The 27,943-nt window shown below is 39.9% G+C and overlaps 1 protein-coding gene across 4 annotated transcripts in view; it reads left to right on the forward strand.

The window, feature by feature from the left end:
• The first annotated feature begins 61 nt into the window (after positions 1-61).
• Positions 62-27,943, forward strand: part of macf1b (microtubule actin crosslinking factor 1b) — a 37,837-nt gene continuing 9,955 nt past the window's right edge. The window contains exons 1-23 of one of the 4 annotated variants that reach the window (XM_061673869.1): positions 62-189; positions 967-1,083; positions 2,136-2,264; positions 2,364-2,422; positions 9,084-9,195; positions 18,082-18,138; positions 18,258-18,428; positions 19,036-19,202; positions 19,289-19,448; positions 19,529-19,613; positions 19,983-20,227; positions 21,564-21,683; positions 22,824-22,931; positions 23,018-23,236; positions 24,639-24,842; positions 25,591-25,822; positions 25,958-26,184; positions 26,265-26,387; positions 26,462-26,563; positions 26,686-26,787; positions 26,934-27,098; positions 27,215-27,370; positions 27,702-27,899. In XM_061673869.1, the coding sequence (XP_061529853.1) occupies positions 9,157-9,195; positions 18,082-18,138; positions 18,258-18,428; positions 19,036-19,202; positions 19,289-19,448; positions 19,529-19,613; positions 19,983-20,227; positions 21,564-21,683; positions 22,824-22,931; positions 23,018-23,236; positions 24,639-24,842; positions 25,591-25,822; positions 25,958-26,184; positions 26,265-26,387; positions 26,462-26,563; positions 26,686-26,787; positions 26,934-27,098; positions 27,215-27,370; positions 27,702-27,899 (2,880 nt within the window). In that variant the 5' untranslated portion in view covers positions 62-189; positions 967-1,083; positions 2,136-2,264; positions 2,364-2,422; positions 9,084-9,156. Of the gene's footprint in view, positions 190-691; positions 1,084-2,135; positions 2,265-2,363; positions 2,423-9,083; positions 9,196-14,581; positions 14,844-17,179; positions 17,875-18,081; positions 18,139-18,257; positions 18,429-19,035; positions 19,203-19,288; positions 19,449-19,528; positions 19,614-19,982; positions 20,228-21,563; positions 21,684-22,823; positions 22,932-23,017; positions 23,237-24,638; positions 24,843-25,590; positions 25,823-25,957; positions 26,185-26,264; positions 26,388-26,461; positions 26,564-26,685; positions 26,788-26,933; positions 27,099-27,214; positions 27,371-27,701; positions 27,900-27,943 lie in introns of those variants that run through there. The other 3 variants (XM_061673870.1, XM_061673868.1, XM_061673867.1) reach the window with 3 other exon arrangements.

A 27,943-nucleotide genomic window follows, 5' to 3' on the forward strand; every position in this document is an offset into this window, starting at 1 on the left:
TTTTTTACTTCTTTTTGTACTTTTATACTTTTTATATAAAACTGACTTGCTTGGATGCTTTTTGTTCACTATACACACACAACATTTTTGGATTCTTCATAATTACTCTTAAGTGTTCCTGGCAAACCCTATGATGATGTCAGAGATCATCCCACACCTGATGCTGCCCTCCCTTCTGTTAATTTTGTTGTAAGTTGTTTTGCTTTTCTATATTTATTTTATATTATTATATTAATTTATTATTAGTTTGGCAAAGCCTCACTGACTCTTACAAACTCTCTCTCTCTCTCTCTGTGCATGTATGTAATATATCTTTGGGCGAGAGTCGGGGTACACCCTGAACTGGTCGCAAGCCAATTGCAGGGCACATATGAACAAAAAAACATTCACATTCACTCGTACGGACAATTCAGAGTCCTCAATTAACCTACCATGCATGTTTTTTTTGGGATGTGGGAGGAAACCGGAGTACCCGCAGAAAACCCATGCAGGCACGGGCAGAAACTCTACACAGGCGAGGCCGGATTTGAACCTGGGTCCTCAGAACTGTGAGGCAGATGTGCTAACCAGTTGTCCATTATGCCGCCTATATATATATATATATATATATATATATATATATATATATGTATGTATATATATGTATATATATATATATTTATATATATATATATATATATATGTATATATATATATATATGTATATATATATATATATGTATATATATATATATATATATATATGTATATATATATATATAGAGAGAGAGAGAGAGAGAGAGAGAGAGAGATCTATGTAGATATATAGATGTACATACATACAGTACATACATGCATATTGATAAGTTGACTGCAAATTTCCCCATTATGGGACGAATCAAGGTTATCTTATACATTTGAGAAAAAAGTTTATTTTTAACATTCCATTCCTGTTAAACTCCAATTGTTTTTTCTTCTTTTTAACAGCTCCCTCAATCCCTCAGAATTCCTCCTTTAAGCACAGATTCTCAGACGGCAACAGTTTATGAACCCGACAAATTGGATGGATTTTTCAACCAGTGTCATCATCATATAGGAGCCCAGGTACAATAAATTTGTAGAAATTGGTCATTTTAGTTTCATCAAGGTTTCAATGAATTATTCATTTTAACATTTGATGATAACTTCCATTTTTTGCTTAGTTTGAGTTCATTTTTATGTAATTTTTTTGTAGCTTTTCCATCTTTTTTGTTTCGCATTTGAAGAGAGCTGCGGTTGACTCATCCTGACACCATCTCGCGTTGCCTGTACTGGAAAGTTCTTCATCAAGGATTTTTACATTTATGCAAAAATATCCACGACCTCCAACTCTTCACTCCCCCCCAAAAAGAAAAGAAAAAAAATTCACATTAGAAAATGTTTTATATTGGTATTAAAAAAAGAGAGTATGAATATTTATGTCAATATTTTTACCACCTCTATATCAGTTATACATTTTGTGTTACACATCGTTGTTGTCATTTTTGTTCAATTTTAATTTAATTTGGTTTTGAAACTATGTTCATTTTTTTAATTTATTTGATATAGTAATATTAGGGGAAATATGGAAATACAATATATTTCATAGCAGAGGAATTCGCTTTTGGAGAGATTTTGCTTTGTATCATGTTTTTTTGTACTGATGAGTGTTATTCACATCAAATTATGTGAATAAATGTTTTCAGATGCCCTTTTGTTCATTTATATTAATTTTATCTAAAACATTTGGTGTTTATATTCTTTTAAGTATTGTTTCATTGATTTATATGATGTAGTCAATTAAAAAAAAAAAAAAAAAAAAAACATTTGAAGACAAGAAACATGACCTTAATGGATAATGTAAGCATAGGCCAACTGAATTGCTGATGTGAATTGACTACAAGGCGGCAATGTGACAGTGTCTTTCCATAAGTGAGTAATGTTTAATATCCTGTACTGCCCACTATTATAAAATATAACTATTGTGTAGTTCGGATTTTTTGGGAGCCTAATGAGACCAACATTGTTTTTAGTTCCATCAGTGTCTGGGAGTTTTCCCAATTAAATATTAGAAATAGTACGTGATTGGTATTATGAATTTGCATCCGTGCATATTTTGCTGTGTGTGCCAAAATTAGCCACTGACACGAAACGAGAAGACTTCAATCAAGGGCAACGAGGAATTTATCCCAGTTATTTCTTCTTACAACTTTCTTGACTGCTCAAGTTTGAATCATTCCGTCTCAGAACTTTCTGCAAGTAGTGAGGTAAGCATGTAGAGAAACAAATAGCATCAAGTTACATTTTCCTTCATACACTGTGTGTAATTGAATTGTACTACATGGACGGTTCATGCGTTCTTGCAGGATATAGGAGGGCATTTGTTTGAATCAACAACACCCACATCACAGGATCAGCAATACTGGTATGCTTACAGCTGGGATAGATGATAAAGATTGTCTCACATTATTGAAAGAGTATTAATTTAGTATTAATTTACTAGAAAGCAAATACGATACAGCATTTGACTTTCAGGTGAGATTTTCAAGATGAACCTAAAATGCACTATAACCTTTACAGGTGCATTTATATAATTTGACCTTCTCTTTTTTACTTTTGCACATGTCGAACCATTCAATGTTTCATTACTTTTTGTACTTTGTTTTTGTCCTCTCACAAGGAGTTGAACGTCAGAATTCACAACAGGTTTTTGATCCATGAATCGACCAACACTTTACATTTCTTTTACATTTCCTGCTTCTGTTCGTTTCCTGCTTCTGTTCATTTCTTTTACATTTCCTGCTTCTGTTCGAATTGGTATTTAAACAATCCTCTTCCTGTTCACATTTTGACATAGGTGTCAAACTCAAGGCCCGGGGGCCAGATGTGGCCTGCCACTTCATTTTATGTTGCCCGCGAAAGCAAATCATGCTCGTCAACTTCTGTGATTTTTGCTAAAATCTGTACCCAAATTCCAAATTGTCATAATAATAAACAATAATTGCATTTTTCTGTTACCAAACCCTTCTTCTACAGTAACTTAAACAATACTTGAACAAACTATTATCCTTGTCTTCCGATTTCAAAACTAGTTATCCCTCAATTTGTTGTGTAATGGTAATAGGATTTGGTGATGAAACATTTATATGGTTTCACTGTTCTAACCTCCCTCTGAGGGAAATCATAACTCCAATGCGGCCAGAGACAAAAATGAGTTTGACACCCGTCAAAGACAAGCTTCAAACAGAATGAACTCAGAGAGCAGTGACAACAGACCTTAGAGTGACATCAACAGATTGCGACAGCGATACAGAGATGAGAAGAGCCACAGAACCTAAGGCATACGAGTGGACGTCCTTGGAAATGTTCATGGATCAAACACCTGTTAGGAATTTTGCCATTCATCTCCTTGTTAGAGAACAGCGACTTGTGCAAAAATTGCTGAAACACTGAACTGTTGGATCATCAATAGTTTAAAGTCAATCAAATTAAGGTCACCTGAAAAAGTTATAGTGCATTTAAGATAATTTCACCCAAAAGCCAAATATCCTTAACCTTTTTTGAGTACTAGTGGTGTATGTAACAACACAACTACAGAACAATTTATGGTTTCCTTAACTCGATTAGTAGTAAGGACAGTCGGTTACAAAATATTCATTGACATGAACAAATATGACCCGATAGGCCATCTACTTCTTCTGCTCGTTTTGTTTCCTTGACTTTAAATTTGTGAGCTTATAACATCCATCCATCCATTTTGTGAGCCGCTTCTCCTCACTAGGGTCGCGGGCGTGCTGGAGCCTATCCCAGCCATCATCGGGCAGGAGGCGGGGTACACCCTGAACTGGTTGCCAGCCAATCGCAGGGCACATACAAACAAACAACCATTCACACTCACAGTCACACCTATGGGCAATTTAGAGTCTGCAATTAATGTATGTTTTTGGGATGTGGGAGGAAACCGGAGTGCCCGGAGAAAACCCACGCAGGCACGGGGAGAACATGCAAACTCCACACAGGCGGGGCCGGGGATTAAACCCAGGTCCTCAGAACTGTGAGCCTGACGCTCTAACCAGTCGGCAACCGTGCCGCCAGCTTATAACATGCTGATAAGAAATCTCTACCTCACATCTGGGGCCACCTCACATTTTGAACCAAGCAGACTAGCCTGCGGCATACTCAAATCAGAGCTGGGCCTGCCTGCTCATTAGGCCAGGTGAACAAATGCTACGGTGCCGTGGACTCGAGGGGGCGTCAAAACAGGTGAGGAATAAGTCACTTTGAATATAATTACATTAGTTATTTCTATGAACACTTATAGATTCAAATGTTAAGCAATGCCCAATTAATATTAAAATGTAATTCCAAACAAATCCCCATGACGTCACCCCTACTAAAATGGTTCCATGTAGGTCGCTCTTAAGAATTTTTGCACCTCTCCCTGTCACAGAGGCTGCTGCTGAAATAAAGTTTTTCTAAGCTTAAACTCATTCAAACTTACCTGAGATCTACCATAACACAAACACCCTTCTGTGGGCTGTCAAGAATAAGCATAAATAAAGTAGTCTCCAGTGAATTGTCATATGACGATTTCATGGATGACTTTGTTGTCGATGTTGTATTTATTTGTAATTTGTTAAACATAAATTGGGTGACGTTATCCAATAAATTAAAGACAATAATAAAAATTATTTTAAAAGAAAACAAAAATTGTAAGCGTACAGTATGTACAATGGGGGGGTCGTGTTGCGATGCCAGGGGGCGCATGTGAGACCCTGACGAACATGATTTGCCGTACTAGAATAACGTGTAATTGGACATCCACTGCAGTAGATGGCAGTGTTGCTATCGAAGTATTTGCTTTATTGCGTAGTAGTGTTTATTGCAATAGTACGAGCAGTTAACAAACTTTTAACAGGGATGATAAGAAAGGCAGAGAGAGGCGGAGATTGTATAACACATGAAAGTCACCCGAAAGCTAAGACGAGGAAGTTTGACGAAGCATTTGTAGCGCTTGGCTTCACGGTGACTACGGTGGGAGACGAGGAAAGATCGGTGTGTTTAATATGTCTAAAAACGCTGGCAGCGGAGCGCATGAAGCCTAACAAATTAAAGAACCATTTAAATACATTACACCTTAATCACGCTGATAAGCCCCTGGAGTTTTTTCAGAGAAAACGTGCTGAATAGTATTAGCAATCATCCTGCTTTGTAAACCAGCAAGCACTGTTAGCATCCTTTTAGGTGGCGTACCAAATTGCTCAGGGCAAAAAAAACACACCATAGCAGAGGAGCTGATACTGCCGGCAGCAGTTGACATCGTCTCTGTCATGCTAGATGACGCAAGCGCTGCAAAACTAAAAACCATCCCTCCGTCCAACGACACTGTTGCCAGACGTATAAAGGACATCGTAAATGATCTCCAAGAACATCCATCCATCCATCTTCCGAGCCGCTTCTCCTCACTAGGGTCGCGGGCGTGCTGGAGCCTATCCCAGCTATCATCGGGCAGGAGACAGGGTACACCCTGAACTGGTTGCCCGCCAATCGCAGAACATTAACAGTTGGTGGATAAACTCAGAGATAAACATTTTGCCTTAAAATTTGATGAAGCAACTGACAGCAATAAAAACTGCTTGTTTATTGTATATGTACGTTTTGATTTTTCAAATTCCCTGTGTGAGGATCTACTTTTTTGTAAATATGTCAGAGACAGCTTTCTATCTGAGAATGGGCTAAAGTGGGAGAACTGCATTGGTGTCTGTAGTGATGGTGCTCAGACCATGGCAGGGATGAGAAAAGGATTCCGAGCATTCATCAAGAAGGCATCACCTAATGCTGAGTGGACACACTGTGTTATACATAGAGAAGCACTTTCATCAAGGCACCTGTCCCTTGAATTAAGTGAGGTGATAACTAACATTGCTGTAGTAAATTTTATATATATATAAAAAAAAAAAAAACAGACCACTAAAAACAAGAGTCTTCTCTGCTATCTGCGAGGAGCTGTGTGCTGAACATCAAGCGGTGCTGTTCCACAGTGAAGCAAGGTGGCTGTCACGAGGAAAAGTCTTTTCCCGAGTTTTTGAGCTCAGAGAGCAGATAAAAGTGTTTTTGGAGCAGGAGCACAAGTGTGGAGTCACAGAGAAATTAAGCGATGAGTACTTCCTGGGAAAGCTGGCCTATCTGAGTGACATATTTGGAAAACTAAATGAATTAAATTTACAGCTTCAAACACCTCCTTGAGGTCACAGACAAGATCAGCTCCTTCACTCGAAAGCTTAGAATGTGAGGCAGGTGACTTGATGAAGGAAACACTGATTTCTTTGAGAACCTGCATGAATTTGTGGACGCTACTGACTATAATGCTACCTCAGTGATTTCATCATTGGTGGGATTCTTTAAAAAAGTACTTCCCTGAAAACAGTACCCAGTATGACTTGGTGAGAGATCCTTTCAATGCACCAGCTCCAGCTGGTTTCAGCTCTGCAGAGGCGGGCCAATTCATTGACATGACGTCTGACTCCACATTGAGACTGAGGTTTTCATCACAGACTTTGAGTGAATCCTGGCTGAGTGTAGGGAGGCAGTATCCACTCCTGGGGAAGAGGGCTTTGCGCATTCTGCAACTTTGTACCTATGTGAGACTGGCTTCTCTGCTGTTGCTGCACTGAAGACCAAGTACAGGTCCCAGCTAAACATTGAGCAGGAGTTGAGAGTTGCAGTATCATGCTTCAAACACCGCTTTGAAAAGCTGTGCACTGCAAAACGTGCTCATTGTAGCCATTAATTGTGACTTTTTTGATAGGAAAAAAAGAAGGAACAGAAAAATCATCACAAGTCGTTTTGTTTATTTTTAAGTTAGTTTCTATATTGTTATATATAAATGAGACAAAAATGTTTACAGTTGAAACAAAAGAGTTATTTATTCATTTGTTTTTCTATTACAGGGAAATTGATGCACTTTATTTTCTGTTACAGACTGAAAACAACATTAATAAATGTATTCTTTATTGTAAATTGATCTATATCTTTCTTTTGTACGTTCGTCAATGTTTCTAAGGATTAGATTCGATGATCCTTTATATACAATGTTATATAGAGGTGTACTCGTGGGGGCTGCGGGTGGGGGGCTGGCAAATTTGTTTTGTTCTTCCTGGGGGGCTTGTAACAGAAAACAATTGAGAAGCACTGGGGTAGGGCATGATTTAGAGAACAAATAAAACTTGGCATTGTGTTGTTTGAAATGTGCATTCTGCAACACCTCAATTTACCTCTTAAACACATTTTAAATGAGCCATGTATGGGCTTTATCAAGTGACTCCAGTGAGAACCAGAGTACAGAGGATTTCTTTTTGTAACACATTAAACATAAGCATGGTGGGCGTGGGCTATCACAGTATATTCTGGGACTTGTCCTATCAGCATGCTACATTATGTGCATTACTTTGGTCACATTTACACATGTATTACATCGTCATGGTGGCCGCCAGTAGCCTGTTTGCCCGAAACGTAGTGCGCCGTGGGAGTGTGTCACTTTTCATTTGCATATTCAAGTCTTACCAAGTTTTCTCACAGTCTATCACGGTGTCCGTGACAGGCCGGGTTGGGGCTGGGCTGCTGAGTCTCGGAGGCTCAAAGACGCACTACGTTTCGGCCCACGTGGTTTACCACAGATGCCCGTACGTTCCTCCCAGGCAGTCATGTTCTGATGGGACCCCTCATGTTTCTCACAGTCTCCTAAAGCTCTCTCTGGATGGAACAGGGACACCACGCAGTGTTGATGCAAATATTTCTGTAGATCCTAACTGAAAACTATTCACTGAAAAACTCACCTTTATGCAGTTTCTGTCACGCCCTTGGCTCCTTTTATGGCGCCATGTTAGCGAGGAGTAGCTAGCGTTGGCCACTAACTGCTAGCGGGCCGTTTTGAGAGTGAACAACACCATGTTGAAAGATTTCATTCAAGGTCCGACAGTCGAAGCTAACTGCGGGGTTGATGCAGAAGAAAGCAAAACTTTTCAAGATGATCCAGCAAAAGGTCCGAATCGCTATCGGCATTAATGAAAGTTAACAGCGGGGCATGGTCCTAAGCCCAGCAAATAGCGAGGCTTCGGTGTTTATCTAACTCTTCTGTTGTCTGGCATTGCTAATGTTTATAAAAAAAAAAAAAAAATGTTAAATTTGAATAATGGGCCTTTTTTACACTAGCACATTGAATTTAAAATAAAACAATCAACATCCAATAGCTAGTTTCCAAAAACACAGCACTTTTAAATTACAATCATTGAATACAGAGTGGCGGAACAGTGGACGGCTGGTTAAAGCGTCTGCCTCACAGTTCAATCCCCGGCCCCGCCTGTGTGGAGTTTGCATGTTCTCCCCGTGCCTGCGTGGGTTTTCTCCGGGCACTCCGGTTTCCTCCCACATCCCAAAAACATGCATGGTATCTTATTTGAAGACTCTAAATTGCCCGAGGTGTGAATGTGTGTGCAAATGGTTGTTTGTTTATGTGTGCCCTGTGATTGGCTGGCAATCAGTTCAGGGTGGACCCCGCCTCCTTCCCGAAGATAGCTGGGATAGGCTCCAGCGCTCCTGTGACCCTTGTGAGGATAAGCGGCTCAGAAAATGGCTGGATGAATAAAGAGTACAAAAGCTTTTGTTTTCAAGTACTCAAAGATACGAGACAATGATTGTGATTAGAATTTGTTTTCTTACATTTTTTTATGTATTGCATTATAATTATCGTTTTCAGACGATACAAATTTGGCACATTTCAATTTATTTCCTATCAGATTGTATGTACAGAAAAAAAGTTGAGTGCCAATAATTGTGACCAGAAATGTACAACTCACTAACCGGTTCTATCGCCCCATATATCTCCCCATATTCACCCTACTAACAAAGTTTCTAAAGAAATAAAAAATTAGTTTTAGCTCTGTTGTGAATGAAATTAATATTTTTGCCATTTTCCCCAAAAAAATAAATAAATAGTCAATGTGATTGGTAAATAATCTGTATAATAACACCAAAGAATTTGACTGCCACTTAATGAAGTCAACATTATAAACTTGTTTTTGTTTTAGGAGAGATGCAGAGGATGTAATCCAATGGCAGTGTGAGTTCAGGGGTCAAATCAGAGCACTGAGACAATGGCTGATGTGCATGGAGATGACGCTGCCCCCCTTAAACCTCAGGGTTAGTTTTTGTTTGTTGTCTTCTTATCCCTGCACCCCTCTCTACCGCTCTTCTCTCTCTTCCTCCCTCATCCCATTTTCATCTTGATGGAAAGGAAAAACAAATCACCTTTTTTTGTGCCAGCACTAATGTAACCTTGAAAAAAGGTTAGTTATTTGGTACTCCAACCGTATGGCTAGTCATCATGTTGTCACATGAACTAATTGTAACATGGTGTGTAAACTGTGTGTTTATAACTCCTGCCACAACACACTCCGCAAAAAATATTATTGTTCCTATACACACGAAATGCAATGTTTTTTGCACAGCACTTGGAGGTTAAGGGAGCTACTGTATAATATTGTGTTAACATACTTTAGTAAAATAATAATACAATTAAAACTCATCACAATATAATGTGACAAAATATGTTTTCTAATTTTCTATAACATTTCATACAAAATTCTGGAACCATTACTATTTTAGTTACAGTAAGTTCTCGCTGTCTAAAACCTGTATGTTATGTATTGAATACTCCACATTGCCATTGTGTAAATATCGCGTGGATAGTTGTCTGTCTCATCGACTTCAGCCCAGGACACAATGAACAGAATACAAAAACGGATGAGTGTTTTTCCCTCAGACATTCACCGATGGAAACCTTAATTTCTAGGGAAACTTACAACAGGGAAACTTCTTCAGACCACAGGGGGGCAGAGGTGTGGGGAAATTAGGCTTTTTGTGCTTGGTCTGGGCAGCCAGGCTAGACAAGTGTTTTGCACTGGAGGCCCTCTGCACACATGAATGAACACACTGAAAAGACATTCAGTTCTGTGGGGATGACAAGGAAGGGGCGTCACACAAAAAAAGAAAGAAAAGAAGGAGGATCCTTGCGGTAAATGTGCTCTCATCCGACTGTTTTATTGATCACAACTGTCACGTGAATATTTATATCAAGTAACTGTATTGTGCCACATAGAAAGACAGGTACTATAGCAGAAAGAAAACAACACAATTCTTTGAAAATAATTCATCAAATATATATTTTTTAATGTGTACACATTTTAGAATAGATTTATGGGGAGGAGTTCTAGCAAATTGTCTTGTCTGAAGTGAATAGCTCTCATTGAGTAATCAATAATGTCCTAGGACATTCAAAGTTTGAAGCAAAATGACCTTCAATAAGTACTTCTAATTTATAGCGTGTTTGCAGTATAAATAAGAAAGAATAATTAAATTGTCATGGTTTGGATGATTGTCATGTTGAGTCCAATGTTCATGCTTGAAAATAGAATCCACTATCTGTCTTAAACGCTTTGGGTGGCTTCTTACTATTCCCAAAAACTGTGTCAAATACTGTATGTGGTTGGCTCTATTATACCCTTATCATACTACATTCGGTTACAGACCTTTGTCATGGTAATGTTTTGAGTCTGCTGCTCAAATAGCTTTTTTTTCCCACTTTGGACCTTTGGGACTCGTTAATATCAGCATGAATGAGGACAGCCCTGAGACCCAGATACAGACCTTTCTCCAATACACAAGAGAGGGGTCCACATCTGTTCCTGTACACGAGACTTTTAGTGACTCATCTTAAGCCTTTTACCCATTAATATATACATATTACATGATAAAACAATATGTGTATATATATATATATATATATATATATATATATATATATATATATATGTGTATATATATGTGTGTATATATATATATATATACACACATATATATATACATACATATATATATATATATATATATATATATATATATATATATATATATATATATATATATATATGTGTATATATATATATATATATATATATATATATATATATATATATGTGTATATATATATATATATATATATATATATGTGTATATATATATATATATATATATATATATGTATGTATGTATATGTAATGTTTTATTAGCAGACAGTTTAAATAGTCGTTGCAATCAAACACGGTTTGTGACCGTTGAGTGACTCTTGGTTGGGAAATGTACACTTAAAATAATGCGATGGAGTTGCACTGAGGCAGAGAGCTTAGTGTGAGGGGTCAACACATACAGCGACTGAAATAGGTTTTTAACACATCACCATTTTTCTCATTAAATATATTTCCAAAGGTGCTATTGACATGAAAATTTTACAAAATATTGGGAATAACCCAAGTAATCCATACATAAAAAGAAAGTAGAACAAATAATATCAGAAATTTGTGTGAAAGTTGTGTGTAATAATGTGAAATGTCACAGGGAAAAAGTAATGAACACGCCAACTAGTATTTATTTCATACTTTGTACAAAAGCCTTTGTTTGCAATGGCAGCTTCAAGAGGCCTCCTGTATGGAGAAACTAGTCGCAGGTTACTCACTTTCACGTTTACGTACACGCAAAAACACACGCACGCACACACACACAGTTGCCTTCATGGATCACATTTGACATCCAGCTATCTATCAGTTAAGATTAGAGAAGTATACTGAGAATGGTGTGCTTTTTTATGTTTAGGTACTTACTGTACTGTGTTGACATGTCAAGTGTACACTAAGTTGCTGGTTTAATGTGGCTTCATCTACACTAATATTTAAGTTAATTAGGCATACATGTGTTTAAGTAGACACTTACTGTACATAAATTATGATGATGGTATAATTGTACCTCACTAAATTAGTCAAAAAGACTAAAACACTGCAGTTAGCCCATTGTGTTTAGGTCCAAATTGAAATTTTATGCCATCACCCCAACCATTGAGAATCTTGCATATAAACACTCTCTGTCTTAAAACTGTGGTTTCCCTTGGCATATTGCGCATCCCAAATAGACCTCGTGTACACACAACTTAGAAACAATCCTAGACATGGGGGTCATGGATCTCTCAGCCCATTGTCCTCCTTTTTTTGTCCTCGGAGAAAATGGGCTTTGTTTTCCTGGAAGATGATAAACATTGTTTTTTATTTTTCTTTACTTATCATGTCAAGTATATTTATTTCCATAGAACTTTGAGTCTTTCTTAAATAGGGCGTCAAGTCCTCTGGCCCTGGGTGTAAAACACTCAAAACATAGCATATGCCTATGATATGGTTGAGCCCCAAGTAGCTAAACCCTCATCCAAACCATGACTCTAATTTCCAGTATCCATGCAGCCCGACACGGCCCAGATAACCCAGCTGGGAAGTACCAATGCCTTTCATTCAGTTTTCTTTGAAGCAACCTCTTTGGGTGATAAATTAGTTTGCGTGAATAGTGCTTCTGGTTTGAACCGAAGAATGAACCCCCTTTTTATGTCTTATGAGCAGGGCTAATTACCATGTTCTGGGGGAGGACTCCGTGAGGTCTTATTTAATTAAATTTGAAGACAACAGCATAATTTGAGATTGCACAGGTGTGGCAAAACAATCCTGTACAATTATTCTTTGTTTTTAGACTCCGATCTTTAGTCCAAAGAGAACTGCTTTTCATTCAGGCTTTATTTTATTGTATACCACTTATCCTATGTTGAGGTTCAAGGATCTCATTAAAAACCCAAAATACATGAATTCACTAAGTGACCCAAAGAAACAGTTTGTTCTGTGCATCATTTGCAGCCAAATGATCAATGTTATCTGATGTGGCATTCCCTGTACAATGCACACCAGTATGGGGTGTTTGTAGTTTCTTTCAATTCATGTGAGGAACTTTTCTTCAGCTCTACCCAGGGGTTGAATAACATCACACCACAGGGGTCATTCATTCCATTTCCCTTGCAATGGCCCATGTGACTTGGTCCGTGTCTCTTTTGGTAATTAGATATAACATTTGGAGACAGACATTAAAAATCGAAAAATGACTGGTTGTTTGATTTTTGTTTTAAAATAGTAAAACCAAAATTCAAATGCAGCCTGATTTTATGATTTGTTGTCTGGAACGAGTACGGAAAACTCGAATTACGGTTTGATTTTTAATTTTCATCTCTAAAAGGAAAATAGAAAATAGCACGGAACAGAATCGAAAAATGGCCTGTATACTGCAGTTTTATAATAAATTACATTATATAAAATATAAAATACACATTTATGTACCGAATTACATTAAAAACGCTTTAAAAAAGTTACATTTGTTTTCAACAGAATGTTAAGTTGGCTTTAACAAACAAAAATTCAACTCACTGACCTTGTGAAGTGGATGTATGCGTGTCTGGCAATTGGAATTGCTAAGTAGGATAGAGTGTGGGTGTGTGCACGGTGCAAGCATGCAAACGTTAGTTGGACCAGTTGATTTGGTTCATTATTTGGCTGGCTGGTGAAATACAGAGGCAAGAAAATAACAATTCTGGGCATATAACGTCTCGGAAGTGACTGGTGTGCACGCTTCTTGTCTGCTTATGCACCCTTGCACAGACCTCAATTCCATATATTTACAGTAAGAATGTTGGCAAATGTCACCATTTGCTCAAAACATCCAACAATGGTAACGTGAACTGTTGCAGTAAACTTGGATTAGTAGTTCCTAGACAAATATTGTGGTATCGTGTAACGAGACATGATATATGTCTTTGTTTTTCAAGGCCGAAAGCAGAGAAAACGCTCATCTTGTTGTTCTCTATGTCGTGTTCTTTCTTCCTGGGCCAGGATTAAAATGGCTGGAAGTCAGTTGAAAAGTCATCTGAGATGTTGTACTGTGCCTTTCTTGCTGCTGAGGAGACTGCCGCACTGACTCTGAAGGGAGAATGACCAATGCAAGGGGGTTGGGTTGATTGTATGAGTGGGTGGGTATCAGAGTGCGTGTAGGTCTCTTCTTTTATAGCCTGCAATTCTCTCCCTCGCCACCAAAAGGGGGAATGGGCTGAGGCAGCTGTCACTTAACATGTGAATGTTTTGAGGGCAGCCCGGGGACCTTTAGAAAACATTTCTTTTTTTGCCCACGCCCCCACCCCCGGCCGCCCACCCACTCAAAATGCACCGGCAGGGAGTTTTTAAGCCACATTCAGATCTCAGAGGAGGGGCTTTTTTTGGATGAAAAGAGGGAGACTGTGAGAGGAAACCCCAAGGAAAGGTTATAGGGGGCACTTTGCCATCCAGCTGCCTTGTACAGGAGCAACCTGAGCAGTGTCAGAGCTGGTGAAAAAGATATCGTCCTGTTGTTAAAGGGATCTGTCAGAGTCCATGGATGAGCTGCTCTTGGCAAGGAACTGTGGGAGTTCATCTGAGTCGTTGGAATACATTGTCTCCATCTAGGCGCACTATCCCATCAGCGGTGTTAACAAGGAAGGAATTCCTCTATCGCAGCTCCCACAACAAAGAAGAAAGGGAGAGGAGCAGAGCCGGTGGGAGGAGAAGTGAGCTGAGGGGAGGGGTGCACTGTGAGGGGAAAGGAGGAGGACATTGTTTCCCTGTGGCTGTGGGCAACGGAAAAGCATGAGTTGCAGGACATGTGCGTGGTTGTGTTTAGAAAGTGTGTTTGTAGGTGAGCAAGTGTAAATGAGTGGAAGTGATTGAGTGTGTATTCAAGAGAGCATGGATGTGTTTGTGTGTGCAGTCTTCAGTTCGGGATGTTGGAACTGGGAGCCCACTCAAAGGATGCTCAGACAAAGCTTTTTTTTCTTTCCTGTTTGAATGCTGAATGGGGACTGGCTGGATTCCTTTACTCATGCTGTTGGTCAATGCGTTAGGGTAAGTGTCGTTCACATAATCCCAAACTGCCAAAACTCCCAGTATTAAAGAAAAATTGTGTTTGGACGTTGCTGGCCAGTGCTTGAACTAGGAATCTACATGATAATGAAGGAATTGGTACTGTATTTTATATTCTGAATAAGAGAATATAAAATACGTGATGATAATAATAATAATAATAATAATAATAAGAAGAAGCGATTATTCTGAACAGACATTGCAAAATTCCTGTAAAAACATGAATTTTTTTCTCGAGCCTTTTGATCTTGAGCTAAATCAGTCCTGATTAACATTTGAACACTGCTGACCCATTTGGTAACCATATTATATATAACTTTGGACCTGTGACTTTGTAGGCTACAATATCCATCCTATTTTGTCATATGAGTCTCAGGGGTAAATGATTAGCTTCTATGCATATTCAGGGACCACTAAAATGATGACTATTTTAATACATCACTTAACGGAGTGTCAAAACAACATAGTGCTCTATTGCCGTGATTGATGATTATTACTCTGCTGCTAATTACAAATATCCTCAATAATGTGGCTGTTGGATCATGTAAATGTATTACTTTCAGACAAAATACAGTAAAATTATAGATATAGGTATATAATGATGTTAATCACTTACCTTATTATTATTATTATTAATATCATCAATTTAATGTTTTATGATTGTGCTTATTTTAATTATTCTGATTATTTTATTCACACGAAAATATTGTCTATTTATACCAAAAGATCAGATTTTCTAGTTAATTAATTTTGGTGTATACATTTGCCAGAAATAACTGTTGAGAGCTCAGAACTGGCTGGTTTGAATTAAAGGAGATCCATAAAGAGGTTAAGTGATGGGGTGGTTAGGTCCTCCCAAGATGAATTAAATGGATCAGTGGTAGTTTGGCTGCTAAGTCAAACACAGTTAGTTGTATATTGGATTTTTAGGGTGCTTGTTATAATGTAAATCAGCACAATGAAAGGCATTTTTTTTTGTGTGTGTATAGTAAATGGATGGATGGATGGATAACTTTACCTCGCAATGGTTGGTACAGACCTAAAAAAACATTATATTAGCATAGGGTGAAGTTGACATACAGTGTATCACTATACAGTATATTGATGAATATGCTACTATAACTTAATGAACAGTTCTGTTAGATCACTGTGGAGCCAATGGTAATTTAGCAAATGGCTACATGTGGCAATAAAAGATGACACACCCTTACTCTTGAATTGTTAACCCATGTGGACATGGCCACAGTTACTCTGTGCCCCACTAGACTCACTGATGTGAGCTAACTGGGTAATCATTGATCCAGAGGCTGGGGCTTTTTGTCTCGGACCACTCTCTGATCTGACTTAGTACTCCCCTGTGTATTTCTTGACCGCATCTTCTGCCTGGTGAGACACACAGTACATGATAGGTAATTACTCATGCACATGAAGGCATCATATTTAGACTCTCATTAGAGGTAAAAGCCATGTCCTCTGCAGTAGAATGTATGTGGTTACATACTGTATTTGTGAGAAAAATGACAATCAAATTTGTTGTGGTAGTCAATGATTCCTTATTTTCCATGGCTATAAACTCTTTGGGTCCCAAAAGTGGTTAAAAGAAGAAATACTAAAAGTACGAACAACAGACTACCAAACAGTTAATTCCCCTATATGTTTCTGTTTGATTAGCCAACCATCTGTTTATCTTTTTGTTGATGCAACCACCATGTTGCAAACCTTCTTCGGTCAGCAAGCATGAATAAGGTGACCTCAAGCATTCTGAATTGAGACAATCCCAGAGGGAGGACCCTGTTGCACAAGGAACCTTTCCTGTGATTGCCTGATGGGCTCACCTCAGCTCCTCTATAGTCTAGATCAACATAAGAGCATTCACCCTTAAACACTCTTCAAAACAATGAAGGTATGGCATGGAGCAAACAAACAACTATGTTTCTTATGGTCCTCTTACAATTACTTGCAAATTTCAGTCAAAAATATGTTGATGCCATTAAGAATGGTGCAACAATATTGGTCCCTTGGAGTTGGCTGAGTAAATTATGTTGGATCATTGCCACTGGTTCGTCATGCCAACAGTGGGATCCTTGACAAGCCTGTCACATAGATTTGTAAACCCAGAATATTTTAGTTGGTGATGTGAGATTGAGTATGCGTGTATGCGGTCTAATTGAAAACAAAAGCACAGCAAAAATAAGAGCCAAGTGTCACAGCTAGGGTTCCCTCTGGACAAGAAAGGCGCTGGTTTCATTTTAGCTGTGACATGTAGAGCGATGGAAAAAAAAAAAATTTTGCATGATGATTCATTTCTCTTATTTTAGGTAGCTAAAGGAGATTCCACATGCATGGCGGAAGGCACTTACCTCAATTATTACCTCACTGGCCTCTGGGTTGAAAGACTATGGGTAACCTCATAAGCCGGCCCAGCTGCCTGGGCCACAAGTCCAAGCAGGTGCGGTCGGATGAGGCCTTCCTGACGGAGTGCTACCAACGGCGAAAAGAGTGTCTGCCTCCTCAACATGGGCACGATAAGAACAAGGACAGTGTGGCGGAGGCAGAAAAGGAGGCACAAGAACTTCATCACAAGCGAGAAGAAGGAGCTCATACACCAGTTTCTGACAAACCTCTCCACAGCTCCCCCGCCTCCACAATCAGGAGTACTAGTACTTTGGATAATGCCTGGCACAGTACCCCCTCTCCTATAAAAACATCACGCAATGGGACACTAACAAGAAGAACCATGCCCCCAGAGTTTTCAAGATCTCCCTTGACTTACCCTGACAAGACTGCTGTGGAGAGAAGAGCAAGCTTTCAGAGGAGAGACTCCAGAGAAGGGAGTCCCTGGTCCTGGAAGACTGTGGCATCACGGGAAGTGACAGAAGTGACAGAGGTGACAGAAACTATCGTGACTGAGATCGTGGAAGTGACAGAGTATCCAACGGGAGATAAGGGGGGTGACCCCATAATCACAAGAACTGTTCGAGTACTGAATGGAGTTGCCCAGGAACTTGCTGAGGTTGATACAAAAAATAACTTTTTACCACATCAAATCACTTTATTCCATCCATTTCATCCCTGTTTTTCTCACTTAAACTAACATTCTGTCTTTTAGAACAATGCTTGGTCTCAAAGACTGTCATTGGTCTGATGTTCAAAAACTGCGTCTAACTACAACTTTTATTAAAAAAAAACAAAAAGTGATGAAACTTTGTTCACTTCACAGCTCCAAAGTGATGGACACTCAAGCTCAGACCAAGATTCTTGCGTGGCTAAATGGAGGGTATGTTTTATTCTCAACGCTGTTACCATTTTACACTAACAAAATTTATTAAATTTTCCGGCCTTCCATTCATTTAATTGAATTGATGTGGTCAATATAATGTGATGGTCTTCCTAAAGGAAACTAAGTCTACGTTGCCTCTGCGAAACATATCTACCGATTCTGAGACGTTCCTTCAAAGTCTGGAAGCCTTGCTGACATGGGTGTGTGAAATAGAAGAGCTCACAGCAAATCAGAAACCTCCATCTTCAGAGGTCAAAGTGGTGAAAGCACAGCTTCAAGAGCAAAGGGTTTGTTTCTTATGACCTCATTTTACACTCCATAATCATATTAGATTACCTATAGTAGGGAAATACACCAAAATAGGCATGCTGCAGAAAGGTGTAGCAAGGTCAGATCCCTTCTCTGGTCAGGGGTGAATGGGCAGAGTTTGTGTCCACAAAGGCCACTTGTTTGTTTTAGTGGCCATTTCCTGGGAACAAAGCAGGCAGGTTTCTCACCTTTCCGCTGTAACCTCAGCTATTGTGAGGGCGTCCAATGAGGTGAAACCTACTTGGCAATAAAAATCATCTTGACACCTGAGGAGGGTACAGGCAGAGTGATACAAAGGTAGGTTAAAAAAAAAAAAGAAACATGGAATGGCTTTCTACATGAGTGATCAGAAATAATGCCTAATACATCATAACTTGATATGGGCCTCTAGACCCCCCAACCCCAGGGAAATTAATTTATGAAATTAAACACAGTAAATGTCTACAGTAATATTTCCATGTTTACCTTTGTCGTGTGCATGCCTATGAGCTAAATTGTTGTTGACACAAATAATCTTTACCACTTGACTTTTTCACTTCCTTTTGGTATCGTCATAAATCATTAACCGAGCATAATATTTTTTAGCTCCTGCAGCGCCTCCTTACAGATCGACGGAAAAGTATGCATACTATGATGTTAGAGGGTCCTCGGCTAGTGGAGGCCCACCCAGGAGAGGAGGGGGAGCAGGCCAGGATCAAGCTCTCTGCTCTCAAACAGAAGTGGGAGTCCATACAGCGGGAGGCGGAACAAAGGTCAACCACTTTTACAGGCAATGTCACACTTTAACACATACATTTCAGTCCATCTTATTTACTGTTTAACTATTTTTGTTTTGCAGGAGGGACAGTTTGGAGGGCATTCTACCTAGGGCTCAGATTTTCCAGGAAGGTGTAGACAATCTGCAGCAGTGGCTCATATCTGTAGAGCAGGCCCTTGCTGAACTGCGTAATGCTGAAAGAGTGATGCTGCATCTGTCTGAGGCCACAGACAGGGCTAAGGTAGGAAATCTATAACTTTTCTACATACTGTATTTTTCAGTTGGAGAAGTAGAATTTGACATGCAGTCATTTCTTGTCAGGCTGTCACTGATGAGATCCAGGTTAAAACTGCTGACCTTGTAAAAGTTCAGAAAACAGGTCTTGAGCTCATGGAAGTGATCTCAGGTAATAATTTATAACACCCATCCAAGAAGTCATTAGGATTTGATGAAGATATACATGAACCGAAGGCAACACGAGCCCGGTTAATATGAGCCACTAACTGTACATAGTCCGTTGTCATTAAAGCAAAGATGTAACAATCAACAGAGGCATGTCTAGTTCATTCAACCCCTCCTTCCAATATACACCTCTCTGCAGTTTAGTAAATAAATGCCCTCAATCAATATTAGAGGAACTACAGTAATTCATACAAGAGATTTCGCGCAAATGTCTGTATTAGTCACAACTACAGCATTGATTGTCTCACATGAACATTCCAAACTAAGATATGTTTTTCTTACCCAATGTTCGTTGCTGTGACTGTGATTTCAGTGGAGGAGGAACAGCAGGTGCAGGACAAATTAGATGCTCTTCGTATCCGATGCTCCGTGCTAAATCTGAGTAGTCTGGATGTGCTCCAAAGGCTGGAGCAGGCTCTGGAGGCCTCCAGTCGCTGTACATCCAGCCAGGAGGACCTCCACCTGTGGCTGGGCCGCATTGAGAGGGAACTCTTGGGTGCAGCAGGTGCACAGACACATGCCGGAGATGCAGTCCTATGTGCAGCTGAAAGACAGAGGGTAAGATCAAGGGTTGAAATAATTGTATTCTAAAATATCCAAGTTACGATATTTTCACGACCATAGGGCGCACCGTATTAAAAGGCGTAGTCTCAGTTACGGGGTCTATTTCTGTATTTAACAGATACATAAGGCGCACCGTATTATTGGGCGCCGGCATGGTAAAACATACCCTAGCTTAAAACATACGGTACCATGCATGCACGCTAAAACAATGTCTTTAAAAAGGCAGCGGGAGCAAAACTGAATTCGGTTGTACTTTATTGAAGTATTTAACAATGCACTGACGTTATTTTTTTATCAATCCTCATCCACAAATCCATCAAAGTCCTCATGTTCTGTATCCGAAATGAACAGCTGGGCAAGTTCTCCATCAAACACGCCAGGTTCCCTCTTGTCATTGTCAGAGTCAGTCTCGTTGCCGGGGGCTGTTCAGCAATAATGCCGGCTTCCGCGAAAGCTCGGACAAAAGTCAAAGCAGATACCTTGGCCCAAGCATCCACAATCCATTCACATATGGTGGCGTAACTCGCCCGGCGTAGCCTCCCAGTCTTCGTAGACATCCGGTCTCTTTACGTACACCTCACTCAGCCACTCTCTCATTTTCTCCTCGTCCATCCAGCCCTTTTGATTGGCCTTAACGATGACTTCGGCTGGAAACTTTTCTTTTGGCAGTGTCTTCCTCTTAAAAAGTCACCATAGGTGGCAGTTTCTGTCCATTACCATGGCAACCAAGCACAACACTAAAAGCCGACTTCTCGTGCCCCGTTGTGCATATCGCTACCGTGGCGGTCCCTTTCTTCTCTAGAGTGTGGTTCACCGGGATGTCGGAACTGAGCGGCACCTCGTCCATGTTGGTGATGTGGTGGGGCTGGATGTGTTTGTCAGCAAGTCGAATGGTGACAGTAGAGACGCTTCTCCCGGCTGTTCTTTGCTCATTAATCCATTGCTCGAGTTGGTCTTCTAACTCCGGCCACCTCGAAGTTTCCGCGGAAACTTCTTGACTTGGCGAAGCTTGTTTTCCTGCTTCTTCCACTTGCGAACCATGGATTTGTTGATCTTGAATTCTTTCATGGCTGCTCGATTCCCATGTTCCTCCGCGTGACTGATAGCTTGCAGTTTAAAGTGTGGTTCGTAAGCGTCTCTTCGTTGGTGCCATTTTCGGGGGTCCTTAGCCAAACCGATGTTGTTTTGCACAATGCACATACCGCCGCTATATAACTACTGCTTGTATATCTTTTTTTCTGTGCACTGCATAATCTTGACTAAATTGTCAAATATACAGTATGTATAATTGGTGATTTTATAAATGTTATTCCACTTTATGTTTTAATAGATGGAACAGGCAGTGGTGAAAGAGGTGGCTTGGTTTAAGGATGCAGCACTAAGGCTTGAAAAGCTAAAAATTCTTCACCTGGATCAACAGCTCATATCAGAACAACTCAATGAACAGAAGGTTGTGCACAATGAACAATAAGTAACCATGACATTTGTAATGTGTGTGATTTGTTTTAAAGAGGCACCAAACAGGCCCACAAAATGGCATGTAAATTTGACACACCACAAAGAAGAGAAATGTTGACAAGCCTACCAAATTTGAATACATAAAAAAATCACTACATATATAAAATCAGGTTCCAATACTTGAATAATAAGGGCCACCTCTCAGCTCTCAGACGCTGTGTGCGTGTAGAATGGATGCGCCAAAGAGGAATCAAACATACTGAGAGGGTCATAGCTTATATGATGTAAAATCACGTTAGGAGGCTCAACTTGAAAATCGAATGGTTATTGTGGACTATAATCATAAAAATAAACACACAAGTCATTTTACCCTCGTTGTTGGTGACATAATGTCACAGCCAAACACGACACCTGACGACAGCGGGACGGTAGGAGGAAGCCCAGGTAGGTAGACAGTCGGCACTGCCCCATTCACTAGTGTCAAGTTACCCACGAAGCCATGTTGTCTCTGGTGAAAGTTTACAAAACTATCCGTCGTACAATGAGCACTGCAGTCGGCTGGTCGTAGTGTTGATGTTCAGCTCGCCATCTGCGTTTGTGTAAAAAGTCAATCCATCGCTTTTTTTATTTCCTCATTTTTTTGGGAGCTTAAAAAACGTCAGCGAGCTGTTCTGTAAATTGAGGCATCCAGTAAAGACTCATTTTTGGAGTGTTGCCATCGTTAGCTTGCTAACTGCACGCTAGAGTGCTCAATGGGCCTTGTTATGGAAGTTAAGCACAGCTAAGTCACAACTGAGCAACATAGCCAAATGAAATGACATCACTTTGTCCATATATAGTGGGGTAGGGAAGTCGCGCTAGAAAGTATACGCCCTAGCCCAGGGACGTCACGGGGCTGTGTTTTTGTCCCGCCCACAAAATCAGGAAAATTCAAAAGGGAAAAAAGTTGCTGAAGCTGTATCTCAATAATTCACCACTATATTGTCATAAGTCTTTGCATATGTTTTCAAACATATTGAATATATTTAGAAACAAAACACGGATATCTGCTCAGAGCCTCTTTCATGGGGCAATTTAACTTGTTCAGAAACCTCAGAGCACTAACAAATCAGGTGTTTTGTCTCCTGAATAGATTATGTCAGTTGAGATTCTCCAACACAGATTCAACATTGAGAAGATGGTAAAAATAGCGGAAATCTTGCAAACATACAGTGAGGAAAGTGAAACAAGAAATCTGAAGGTAATCTCTTTATAGCGTGATACTTTAGGTGAAAAATGTGTTGTTGTTGTTTTTGTTTTTAAATCTCCTTTCATCTCTCTATGCAGACCCCATTAGATGCCTTACAGGAACAATGCGCCACCACCTCAGCCATTAATTCCCATGGAGTTCTGCAGCTTGAGCATGCTCAGTCACTTCTTGTTCAGTTCTCAGAGGGCCTTGCTGAGGTTTCACCCTGGCTAAAAGAAACACAAATCTTTGTTGGGCAGCTCTCCCTCAGCACAATTAGCTACGAAGCATTCCGTGAACAACAAGACGTTTTACAGGTAAAAAAAAAAAAATGCCTTCTCCATATTGTATCATTTCGTCACTCTTTTAGTTCTCTTCAACCAAGAACCCCTCTTACCTAGTATTGTATGTGTTACTACTACTTTTACAAGTACTTTTTCCTGTTATCTAAATATCAAGGGCCTGGTTTTCCAAGATCCCAAATTTTGGGTGTTAAATAGAGAGATCACTAATCAATTCCGTGCACTGTTGGTGGGCATGTTGCACATGATCTACTAAGGTTGCAATCATTTACTACAATGCCAAATAGTGGACGCTAAATTGGATGTGGACTCGTTCTAATAGATGGTGCACGATGTTGGCAACAGGTGTAAAAGTGGCGGAGACTGCATTATTTTAGTTTTGCGCTCGAGGTAGCTACGATGGTTTTCACCATGGAAATTTGGGGAGAGCACCAAAGTGAAAAATAAAGTTTGAAGTGATGGAATTGCAAATGTTAGTGGAAGAGGCAGACAAGCATATTACTGAGTCACAGAAAGTAAATGTATTGCTTGGGGAAGCCAGCGACTGCATAGAAGCCATGTTTTGTTTGATTTGACTTCCCCCGAGTGTGTGACAATTGGACGTACAGTATCTGCTCATCCTGTGTAACATGGCGTTCAATACTTGACGAAGCATGCCCAAAAAGGTGGGAGAGGCACCCATAGTTCGGCTCCAACTCAGCCCTAAGATCATTCAGAAGCTCCGAAATTGCATTGCTGAATAGTTGATGTTGGTGTTGAAACGAAACACCTTTGAAGCCAGCCTAACATTGCATCTTCAACGCAAACGACAGGACAACACCTTGGAATTCACAATTAAATGAAAATAAAAGTTGTCCAAAACATGTCAGATCGTATATCGTATGGTCAACTACTATCTATCACACTTCTATCATGAGCTGGCTTCATCTGACTAACGTCCAGCTTGACACCATTCTACTCTCCCCTATCACTAGTAATAGTTCCAATAATTAAATATTTGTATTAAACTGTCTTATTGTATTTTGAAACAAATGAATTCTAATATACGTATTAAACAATCATGACAGTTATTTTTGTAACTAAATTATCAAATATAAAAATATGAACACATTAACTGTATAATAGATTGAACGTATAAACTGACCAATAGCTACTTGGCTCCTCCAGACGATATGTCGTGATCATTATTGTTTCTGGCATTTCAGAAATGTTTACACAAGTGTAAAAAATATGTTCTTCCCTTTGCCTCTCATTTTGGATCCGCCACCTCATCAATGTAATGCAAAGCATATTTAAAGACGTAAAATCTGCCATTGGAATTTGTGTGAAGTTTACTAAATCACCTTTAGTATATCAGGCCACAAGAGTTTCAACTCAGTGTTGTCAAACTATTTAATGTTTTTCCTCCATTGCTAAGGGTTTGAGAGAGTCAATTGCCGAACATCGGCCATTGATCTCACGCTTATGCTCCTTGGCAAAACGCCTGTCAGAGCTAAACCCAGTTCAGGGAGAGGGATTTTGTCATAAAGCTACTGAGGCTGAGGAGCAGCACCGAGCCATCAGAGACTGTGTCAAGGAGACTGCCATTCTACTTGAAGAGTCCTTACCCAGATTCACTCAAGTAAGGTTCTACCTATTGTAAAGAACGAACATGCCAATGCAGTAATCTGAACACTCTGTCATTTTATTTGGAAAAAAATGGCTCATACTGCAAGATAATGGAAAAAATAATGACAAACCAGAGGTTATCTATTCAATGCAAAGATGTGTCACACTGTAGAATTAGTTCCACCAGATACTGATGATACTAATACAGATCTCTAATATGAATGAATTGCGATTGTATTGTAGCTTTTCCACTCAATTATTTTAAATACCATATATAGTTATGCATTTTATTTGTAGATTCAAAATATTTTACTCTTAATTTCATAGAAAACGAGAGCAATCACAAGTGTTACATCAACAGTAATTTTTGTTGAGATAATAATACCGCCGGCGGCACGGTGGGCGACTGGTTAGCAAAGCTGCCTCACTGTTCTGAGGCCCGGGTTCAAATCCGGCCTCACCTGTGTGGGGTTTGCATGTTCTCCCCGTGCCTGCGTGGGTTTTCTCCGGTCACTCCGGTTTCCTCCCACAGCCCACAAACATACATGGTAGGTTAATTGAAAAGTATAACTTGTGAGTGCGAATGGTTGTTTTTTTTATATGTGCCTTGCGATTGGCTGGCTGGCGACCAGTTCAGGGTGTACCCCGCCTCTCATAGGGGTACACCCTGAAGCTGGGATAGGCTCCAGCTCGCCCGCAACCCTAGTGACGATAAGCGGTACCGAAAATGGATGGATAATAAGCCATTCTTGTTACTGCAGCTGAATGAGAGGATGGTTCTCCTCAGAGAAAGTCTTGACTGCCTGCACAGTCGCATCCAGACTCCAACATCCCTTCAATGCCTGACCCTGACGATTCAAGAGCAGTTGCATGACAACAAGCACACACTGTCTGAACTGTCCAAGTTGGAGCTGAGTCTCGCAAGTGTCAAGACACAGGCGGAAGACTTGCTGACTAACACACAGGCGGCAGGGGATACGTCCATTGGCACAGGTAATAAACACTGTGTGAATTTAACTTTTATGTTGCCCTAATCCATATTGTAGTCATCTACTCATCCTACTATTCCACACTCATTGGTCAGTGCTGCTTATCAAGAAGCTCTTTGCTACATCCTTACAATACTAGCAATCCAGGAGCAAGTCTCCACTCTTTCCCAGCTGCTGGGCGAGACACATGGTCAGGTTCAAGAAAGGGAAAGCTGGTTGCTCAAACTACTGGATCTGTGCATGAAGTTTTGGAGTGATGTTGCTGATGTCACAGCAGCTCTCAATAATGCTCAGCAGGCAGTTTTGGATCTTAATGCAAGTCAGACGGACTTTGAAACAATCCACCAGAGCTTGGAGACCATGCAGGTTAGCCTGAGAAATCTTGAGCCTCACTATAAAACACAAAGTTTGACATAATTATCCGCTTTCATCCTGACACGTAATAGACTCTCAGGGAGGATATTGACACTTTACAAGGAGATCTAGACATGCTTGGTGTTCTCGGAATGGATTTGATGTCAGCATGTGGGGACACAGACAAACCGGATGTCACAAAGAGCCTGGATGAAGTAAGCGATACATAAAATGAATCAGTTGTGATGTTATGAGATGTGAGAACAACAATGTGTTTGATATTTTTAAGCTTTATTGCCTGTGGAACAATTTGAGTAAACTGTGGAATGAATGCCACACAAAGCTGGAGGAGTCCTTGCAAATGGCCTTAGATTATCAAGACACTATGCAGGTGTGTATTGGAATGTGAATCTTTTGTATTGAATAGAGGAGCAAGTTCTAAACATTGTATGTTCATAATTCATGCATCTTTTTTATTGTGTAATTTAGACAGCCTAACCTTTTACATCCTAGGGACTTTTTGAGTGGTTGAAATCTGGAGAGCTGAGGTCAACTGAAGAGTTCATGGTTGGAACTGATCTGGAATCAGTCAAAGAGCAGCTACATGAACTCAAGGTGAGGATTCATTCTGAGATGACCACTATGGCTACTATATGAGTTCTTCAATATGTTCTGTTTGAGAAAATAATTTTGATTACGCTATTTTTCAATTAATGTACAATATATCACCAGTTCATTAACTCTGCATTTGTTTTCCTCAGGAATTTAAGCGAGAACTTTATCAGAAGAAGATTGAAATAGAAAGCCAAAACCATCGCTTTGTGTGTCGATTGTCTCCAGGCTCAGAGCGTCCATGCTCAGTTTCACCGCTGTGCGATTTTCGACTGCGTTGGGACAGTCTGGAGTCAGAGACTGTCAGCAGACAGGTGAGTTTATTGCAATATATATCAAAATAAACAAATGTGTGTTCTGCCACTATACTTACATTTTCCAGTATTCCAGTCATTATCATGCAGTCCAAGTCTTTCTTTTCTGTTTGCAGCATCAACTGGAGTGTGCTCTACTGGGTCTGGGGCAGTTCCAAAACACACTGGATGAGTTGCACACATGGCTTGCCCATACTGCTGAACAACTGCAGGGCAAAAAAATAATCAGCATCGACCTGCAGGCTTGTGAAATAGAGTTGGCCAAACACAAGGTTGGCGATGATATAATAATGATCCTAAATAGTGAAAATGCCTGGAAAAAAAGTAAATTATTGTACACCAAGGGAAAGACGCTGAGGCAAATACCAACAGTAAAACCATATCCCTGAGCCTTTTATGATAAGCAGAAACATAACAGTATGTACTGTATCGTGAAAAAGTTTGATTTTAAAAAGGGTGTCCACAGAAATGTGTAACAACACAGTGCAACTGCTCCCCGTTAATTAACTCTTACCAGGACTGTATAACATTGACACATCAACAAATAAAATCCCATGAATTTCCTTGTGAAAGTAATTATGAAATGTCTCGCTTTTCTTACAGGTCTTGCGTAATGATATTATGTCTCACGTTCGCACAATGGAGTCCCTGAACCAGGCAGGCAAGGAGTTGCTGGAGGTTGGGTCTGGGGACTGTGCACATGGTCTTCAGTCTCGACTAGACCAACTGAGTGAAAGCTGGGAATTTGTTCGTTGTGAAACTGAACATTATCAGATGGAGTTAGAGAACAGACTCAGTCAGGTAATGCTGTTCACTTGTAAGTGTACGATTGTGGGGTGCTGTTT

This window comes from Phycodurus eques, chromosome 4 (genome assembly GCF_024500275.1).
Source record: "Phycodurus eques isolate BA_2022a chromosome 4, UOR_Pequ_1.1, whole genome shotgun sequence".
Lineage (NCBI taxonomy): Eukaryota > Metazoa > Chordata > Actinopteri > Syngnathiformes > Syngnathidae > Phycodurus > Phycodurus eques.